General features: G+C 42.2%; 1 protein-coding gene across 1 annotated transcript; it reads left to right on the top strand.

The window, feature by feature from the left end:
- The first annotated feature begins 395 nt into the window (after positions 1-395).
- On the top strand, positions 396-5,505 carry LOC124678861 (putative disease resistance RPP13-like protein 3). The gene is made up of 5 exons (XM_047214716.1): positions 396-1,412; positions 2,385-3,074; positions 3,526-3,615; positions 3,775-5,135; positions 5,256-5,505. Exons 1-5 carry the CDS (start codon positions 396-398, stop codon positions 5,503-5,505), a joined length of 3,408 nt encoding a protein of 1,135 aa, XP_047070672.1.
- Positions 5,506-8,674: the final 3,169 nt, after the last annotated feature.

Raw genomic sequence — 8,674 nt, 5'->3', positions numbered from 1 at the left:
ATAGATTTGAATGTTTAAGTGCCAGACCCCCTCTGCAGAGAGCATGTAAAAATGGGAGTACAGGCTTTATTTTCTTATGTTTATACGTCTTACGAGGGGCTTACGATCGAGGCTCTTCACGTTCTAGCCAGCAGCCTACACGTTCTCCCATCCCATGTCTAGTTTTGAAATGCAACTGGAGTTCAGCCTCGGGCCACGTTACATAGCACATGCCTCCCCTCTAATATTACTGAACTTTAATTATTAGTATAGGCCTTCCATTGAGCATAGCGCAGCTAGCCAGGAGTCTTGATCTAGAAGGGTTCACCATCTTTGGCTTATGTATCTACTTCCCCAGCATTAGCACTACTGCATCCATCCATCACAACCGATCCACACAAACCAACCAGTAGCTGATGGAGGTGACTGCGCTGAGCATTGGCAAGTCCGTGCTGAATGGAGCACTGAGCTACGCCAAATCCGCCGTGGCGGAAGAGGTGGCTTTGCAACTTGGAGTCCGGCGTGACCAGGTCTTCATCACCAACGAGCTAGAAATGATGCAAGCTTTCCTAATGTCTGCCCACGACGAAAGAGATGACAACAGCAGGGTGGTGAAGGTATGGGTGAAGCAAGTTCGTGATGTGGCGTACGATGTCGAGGACACCCTCCAGGAATTTGCCATCCGTTTGGAGAAGAAGTCCTGGTGGCGTATCCGTCGCACGCTTCTAGATCAACGCCGTGTGGCCAAGCAGATGAAGGAGCTTAGAGCCAATGTTGAGGATGTTAGCCAGAGGAACATGCGCTACAACCTCATCAAGGGTTCTGGCTCGAAGGCCAGCATGGCTGCTGATCAGTCTAGCATTACTTCTGCTGCACTGTTCGGCATTGATGAAGCAAGGCGCGCCGCAAAGGTGGACAAATCAAAAGTGGATCTTGTCCAACTGATCAATGAGAAGGAGAATGACCTTAGGGTGATCTCTGTCTGGGGAACAACTGTTGATCTTGGTCAGACATCCATCATCAGGAGAGTCTATGAGAGTCTTGATATCAAAGGCAAGTTTTCATGCCGAGCTTGGGTCAGGCTGATGAATCCTTTTAATCCAAAAGACTTTGTTCAGAGTTTAGTGGAGCAGTTTCACGCAGACATAGGGGTTAATGTTCTGTTGGAAATGGACAAGACATCACAAGAGTTAATTGAGGTGTTCAATGAATATGTCAACAAGAGAAGGTACATGATTGTGCTTAATGACCTATCTACCATTGAGCAGTGGGATCGGGTTAAGAAATGCTTCCCAAACAACAAGATGGGAAGCAGAATCATAGTGTCCACAGCGCAAGTTGAAATTGCAAGCTTATGCGTCGGACAAGAAAGCATAGTATCAGAGCTCAGGCAATTGTCTGCCGATCAGAATATTTATGCTTTCCACGAAAAGGTAATAGTAAAAGTTATACTTGTCAGCTAGCTAATTTTTGTAGAGCTAAGGATTTCATTACTCTTTTAATTAACATGTCCAATTGACAAAAACTACACGAGAGAGTAGCATTAAGAGTCATATCTACTCTGTACACTTATTTGTGGACGGAGGGAGTAGATCATCACTCCATATTATCCATTGCTAGTCAAGAAATATTGTTTGTGTTAAGCTTCATGCACTAGCCACTTGAACCAAAAGTCCGAACTAATGGAAAGGGCTAGACAATCCACATATACATTTCACAACACCCCCACTCGCGTGTGATGGGAGAAGAGAAAGTCAACACGTGAAAGAAGAAGAGCACACCGAAACAGGGCATCGGCGGTGGCTAAAGAGGGGGGCAACAGCAATTTTTAGGCTTAATTGCGAAAACCATGTAAGAGGGGGGCAACAGCAATTTTTAGGCTTAATTGCGAAAACCATGTAAGAGGGGGGCAACAGCAATTTTTAGGCTTAATTGCGAAAACCATGTGAAAGCCAGGATTTGAAGTCGAGACCTGGGGCTCTGATATCATGTTAAACTTCATGCACTAGCCACTTGAATCAAAAGTCCGAACCGATGGAAAGAGCTAGACAATCCACATATACATTTCACAACAGTTTGGTTCTTTTAGTTACCAGTGATATTATGGCCAAAGTGTAGCAGTGATTGTGCATTACTTCTCACATTTAATACTGGAACCGAATAGTAAGTACCACTGTATTGTTTGCGTACACCTGCACATGTTTTATTCAATGCTTCCGCATTTTAGATTTAGTTTCTTCTGCAAATGGGATTGAAACACTTCAGTTTGGGGGTGAAAACGGTATTTTGAATTATTTTAGTGATTTTTATACCTTCCTTATTTAGCATTATTGTACATTCATTCTTGTCTAGGGTTCTCAACATGGAACACATTTATTGCTTGTGCACAGATTTCTCAGGATGAGACAGAGTCAAGCTCAAACAGATCTACTACCAGAAATGATCAGAAGGGTACAGTGTCCAACAGTGCTGATGGTAAGGAGGTAGCCAAGAAGAGCCTCACTCGCATCAGGACGATGGCGAGTGCTCTGGATGAATTTTATGCTGTTGGGCGAGAGAAAGAAAAATATGAGATAATCAAATTAGTTGCAAGTGAAGAAACTGCTCAATTCCAGGTGATCTCGATGTGGGGAATGGGTGGTCTGGGAAAAACCACTCTAGTCAAAGATATCTACCACAACAAGCTCAGTTACATGTTTGAGAAGCATGCATGTGTAACAGTCATGCGCCCTTTCTGTCTGGTGGAGCTCCTTCGAAGCTTAGTTACACAACTGGAAACTTCTGAAAAGAAGGAAGCCGTGGGTCTGATGGGCAGTACAAAGAATGCATTGCTTTTGATGCCACTTGCAGGGTTGATCAAGGAATTGGCAAGGATTGTAAAAAGGAAGAGGTGTTTGATTGTTCTTGATGATGTATTATCTACTGCAGAATGGGAAATGATAATACCAGTTTTGCGTGAAATGGAGAATACAAGCCGGATCATAGTCACCACAAGGGAAGAGGCTATTGCTAAACGTTGTTCAGAGAAAAATGAAAATATATACAAGCTCAAAGGTCTAGAATACAAGGATGCACGTGACCTCTTTGCTAAGAAGGTATTGATGAGAAACTACCGTCATGCTTCATTTTGTACATGTTGCCCTAGGATTTGTTTCCATCATTTAACTGGTGAACCAAAACAACCATTTGTACCTTGATATGCCATGTGAGGCTTTATTAATTTAAAGTCGGGCTTAGGCCTTAAGTTTAGAACATCACTTCCATTCTCCCTTTTTGGCCATTATTGTTCAGTTGTACTAGATCCTGGTACATAGTAAGAGTGCAATGTACTGCTTTATACTTTGTTTAGGTAAATTTCATAGAACCACAACTCTCCTGGTAAGTGCTCCACATAACCACACTTCTCGGTACAAAAAAAGTGATTGAAAATTCTAGGTGAATAAAAAAATTGTGGCACATTCACTCCAATATCGAAATATTATCCCAGACCTGATTTAGTTTTCAAGATCCTAAAGAACTCGATCGCTTAAATTTCAGGTATTTAAGGAGACTACTGATTTGGATAAGCAGTACCCGGAGCTGGTTGAACAAGCAGAACTAATCCTGAGGAAGTGCAACCGACTCCCCCTTGCAATAGTCACCATAGGCGGTTTCTTGGCAAACCAACCAAAAACAGCTTTGGAATGGAGGAAACTGAATGAGCATATCAGTGCTGAATTGGAGATGAATCCAGTGCTTGGGACCATAAACACTGTCCTTATGAGAAGCTATGATGGTTTACCATATCACCTCAAGTCTTGCTTCCTGTATATGCCAATATTTCCTGAGGACTACACGGTGGGGCGGGGACGCTTGGTGCGGCGGTGGACCGCGGAGGGTTACCCGAGGGAGGTTCGAGGCAAGTCTGTGGAGGAAATATCAGATTGTTATTTCATGGAACTTATAAGCAGGAGCATAATCCTTCCATCTCATGGATCATTCCATAGTACAAAAGGGATTGATTCCTGCCAAGTTCATGATCTCATACGTGAAATCGGCATCTCAAAATCGACCGAAGAAAATCTTGTTTTTACACTGGAGGAAGGTTGCAGCCCAAACAACAGAGCCACGATGCGCCACCTTGCTATAAACGGCAATTGGAAAGGAAACCGGAGTGATTTCGAGAGCATTGTGGACATGTCCCATGTTCGATCAGTAACAGTTTTTGGTAAGTTTAAGTCATTTTTTATTTCTGACAAGATGAGGCTGCTGCGAGTCCTGGACTTGGAAGACACGTCAGGTCTAGGTAATCGTCACCTCAAACACATAGGGAAGTTTCTTCACATGAGATACCTTTCTCTAAGAGGATGTGTTGAGTTTTATCACCTGCCAGATTCATTGGGTAAATTGAGAGAACTGCTTACACTAGATGTCAGAGGTACAAACATAATCAAGCTGCCGAGGAGTATCATCAATCTTCAGAAGCTAAGGTATATTCGTTCTGGTAATACGGCGATTGATGAGAATGTCTCATATGAAGATTATGTAGATGAGTTTCCAAGGGTACTGCAGAACCGGCCATGCCTTCTGTTTTTCATGATGACGTTGTCTTGTATACTATGGTGTACATCCGAGTCTGAGAATTCTGATGAGGTCGACTTGAGCCGCCGTGATGTTTGCACCAACTTTTTCTGCACTCTACTCCCACTTATCGCACTGCGCCTGGACAAGTATGGTGTTCTAGTGCCAAGAGGGATGAGGAAGCTGAAAGCCCTGCAAACGCTTGGTGTTGTGAACATCGGGCGACATGGGAAAGCTGTTCTAAATGAAATAAAAGGGCTCATCCAGCTCCGCAAGTTGGGAGTGACCGGCATCAATAAGGAAAACGGACAAGATTTGTGTTCAGCGATTGTTGCTTTGAGCCGCCTCGAGTCATTGTCAATCCGGTCAGAGGGGGAGCCAGGTTTATCTGGCTGCTTAGATGGAAAGTTCATATTTCCAGAAAACCTGCAGAGGCTGAAGTTGTACGGCAACCTGGTAAAATTTCCAGAATGGATCGAGGGGCTCAACAATTTGGTGAAACTAAAGCTACGGAACTGCAGGATATCAAAGGACAGTGGCGCCATAAAAGTCCTAGGGGATCTGCCAAATCTGGCATTCCTGCATCTGTTGGAGAAGTCGTTCCAGCAGGGAGAAAATCAGTCCGCTAGTGAGGAAGGAGAAAATCAGTCCGCTAGTGAGGAAGGTGAATACCCAGACCCTTGTCAACTCACTTTCCCACCGGCGACATTCTTGAGACTAGTGTTCCTGGAGCTAAATTTCTACCTATGGCTGAGGTCGGTGGAGTTTGAACAAGGTGCAACCCCGAAGCTTGAGGTGCTCAAGGTTTGTGATGCATCATACATCAGAAGTGGGTTGCTTTGTGGACTACCATTTCTCTCAAGCCTCAAGGAAGTTGTGCTTCATCACTCCGGTGGCTCAGATCCTGCATGCCTGCAGGCTGAGCTTGCCTTGAATCCAAATCGACCAGTCATGAAGAGGGTTTGATCGAGCTCCAGTTTCGATCTCGTGTTCCGGTCCAATTCAATAGTGTGCTCTTGCATGCCGTATATGCGTGTCCCAATTAGTCGTTGTACCAGAAGGACTTTGCGCGCTTTTGCGCCCGTTTCTTTTTGTTAACGTTTCCTTTTCTATCAAACCATATGTACCATAAACCCATGCTGTGTATGATAGGATTTAATTTTCTTTCTTCATTAGATTTACCTCATATGAGATTCGTTAACAATTTTGGCACCTAAACTCTTCCTGTATACAAAAACCATACACCATGTCAAGCATCTTACAATTTCTTATCCACATAGGCACTGATTTCCATAACTTGGTTGTTGGGAGGTACAAGGCCAAGTCAATATCACGTTAAAATATGGAAAATAAACTTTTTTTAGGGAACTAGCATGGTGGCCCTTGCAAATGCTAGGGCATCATCCTTAATCTCCTCAAAGGACTAAATTTATATTTTATAAATATTGACATTTTGCGATAGAAAAATGTTATTTAGTTTGGAATCCACATCTAATTCAAATCTTATCTGTAGCTCATGAAACACTAAAATATAGAATAAATTAGTGAAAAGTACAAAGTTTCTAAAAACACCTAAGTATACATTCTAAAAGCAAACACATATATATGCCTACCAGACATGCACACTCAGTCAGTGTCCACTAAAGACTCACTGGAGTTCAATGTTAACAAACTCACTACATGTGTCTTATTTAGATTCTTTTACATGATTCAAATTAAATAAGCACACAACAAAGATGATAAATTATAAGTTAACATGTATTTTAGATTTAAACTTTGTAAAATCTGACCAAACACTTATGAAAAAAAAAATAGAAGAATGGTGAGATTAGAAAATACTCCATGTTGGCTACAATAGATGACAAAAGATGCTGAAATCTTAAATCATCAACGAAGCAACAATGCAACTTATTTAAACTCGGACACCGTCAAACGTAGGTACGTCGTAGAAACTCGTTTCCAGTAATTAGATATTTTCTCATTTTGAAATACTATTGTGCTAAAATTGAAGTTATTTTAAGCTCGGAGACCACCAACCATATATAGTGGAAATTCAACCCTGCATATTATGTCCATGTTATTGTACATCCATATTTTATTCCAACTTTCTCAAATATAACGCCCATGCAAAAGAGTGCAAGGAATTGGAAGGACATGGCTGCTCATTGACTGAATCTGAAACATGTGATATATACATGCAGTTTTTCTGCTACACCAGCCTGCCCAAAACAAAAGGATTGAAGAGCTAATTAGAGTCCTCGTCTAAGAAAGACAGAAACTAGCTAGGTTAGTTGAAGGTGCTTTCATTCTTTTTTTTTTGACGTGTGCTTTCCTTCTTTTATATTAGCTAAACATATTATCCATACAAATAATAACGGGTAGACGTGATATTTGTACACAACTAATGTTAAACGTAACTTTTTGCATCTTTAAATCTGGATCATTAATTATAAATCTAACCATCTAAATAATTAAGATGGTGTGGATTAACCTAGTGTCTCTATTAAAACCCCCGCATTTTGCTTTTAGTATATAATAGATAGATACGTTGTTTCTCTCTGGGAGATTTCTGTCCCGATTCATCCCTCCCGCAACTTGCTCATTTGCATCACCATCATATTAGTTTTGTACTACTTTAGAGCAGTTGATCGTTTTTTTTTTGTTTGTGTCTATTTTGTGTGTTTTTATTTATTTATATTTATGCCAATGTGAGCAAGCTAGGCAAAAATAGACTTTAGGCCAAGTTATGCAACATGTTTGGTTGTCTGCATTAGTGGTGGCTGCATGGTTTGGGCTACTTTTTTCCCACTTTGTTTGGTTGGTTGTGCTAAGGAAGGGTGGCAAAAGCTCATAACCGCGGTCATGCGGGGAGCAATTTTTTTTTTTTTTGCATCAGCTCAGCGCACAACAAGCTTTGTCACTGAGCCTTGCTGCAGGCTGCTTTAAATTTTGCGCCAGCACATCCCAACCACGCATGTGGGCATCCAAAGAGGCTGTTCTCGTTGCCCACGGACCTGTTTGGGGTGGATTGTGCAGACTACCAAACCCCGTTCTCATTGCTCACGGGCCTGTCCAGGGTGGGTTGTGCACACTACCAAATGTGCTCTCATAGTTTCTTAAATCCCTCTGCAGTCACACTCATCTTTTCCTTAGTCACATTTATCTTGTTCGCCGAAGGTGAGGCTAAATCAGAACTCGAGGAAGAACCTTTCGAAAAAGAGACTCGTGGAAGACCCCGTGCATAATCTCTAGGAGATATGGTGTAGGTGATAGGCCAGGGCCTATAGCTTGCGCAGATTGAGGAATCAAGCAGCGCACAATACATTTCGTACATCACTAGAAAATGCACAATATTTTTTTTTTTTAGAAACACAGTATAAACACAGACGATCACATACACGTATACATTCATCCCTATGAACGCACATATGCACATCCTACCTCTATAAGCACCTCCAGAAGACTGAGTTGGCGAATTGGATCTTGAAATTGACGAAGTCACCAGAGCCGTCTCGCTCTCTACAGGAACGTCGCCTCCCACTGAAAGAATATTCCGCCTTTATGAGACACACAGATGTCAAACCTGGGGTTTAAACTCTGGTGGGCTGGGGGTACAACCACCCTCCTAACCATTCAACCTCAGGCTGGTTCTCAAAATACACAATATTGATCTTTCAAAACGACATACAATATTGATGACCGGCACGAATGATAAATGCTGACCAAGGGGCGCTATCAAAAGAAAGCTACATGTTCTTCACAACGAAAAAAAAACAGCTATATGCAACACAAATGGATAGAGCGGGACAGGGTCAATGCCTGATAATTCCACTTTAAGTAAAAGGAATAAACACATCTAAAAAAATTATACTCATGAGTGCAAATTACAGCAAAATCTGAACCAAACAAAAGAGGCTAACTCCACGCGCCCGCTACACCAAGCTAACTTTGTACACATCTTTTCCCAGCGGAAAGCCTTGATCCGCGCCTCTTTCTGAAGCATCGTCAGGTTCCACCACTGGTTTCCACCCTGCTTAGAATGCTTCACTTGACAGAGTGCATGAACAGTTCGGCTCTACGGCAAATATCATCTCTGCTTTAAGTCAGATGCTAAATACTCAGTATGTGAGGAACG

Source organism: Lolium rigidum, chromosome 7 (assembly GCF_022539505.1).
Source record: "Lolium rigidum isolate FL_2022 chromosome 7, APGP_CSIRO_Lrig_0.1, whole genome shotgun sequence".
In the NCBI taxonomy this organism is placed as follows: domain Eukaryota; kingdom Viridiplantae; phylum Streptophyta; class Magnoliopsida; order Poales; family Poaceae; genus Lolium; species Lolium rigidum.
Note: the sequence above shows the minus strand (reverse complement) of the source record. Positions and strands in the feature narration are given on the sequence as shown.

Coding starts and splice junctions, on each gene's coding strand:
- LOC124678861 (XM_047214716.1), top strand. CDS start 396: ATGGAGGTGACTGCGCTGAGCATTGGCAAGTCCGTGCTGAATGGAGCA. Junction 3,075..3,525: donor GTGACCTCTTTGCTAAGAAG/GTATTGATGAGA, acceptor CAGGTATTTAAG/GAGACTACTGATTTGGATAA. Junction 5,136..5,255: donor TTCCTGCATCTGTTGGAGAA/GTCGTTCCAGCA, acceptor GACATTCTTGAG/ACTAGTGTTCCTGGAGCTAA.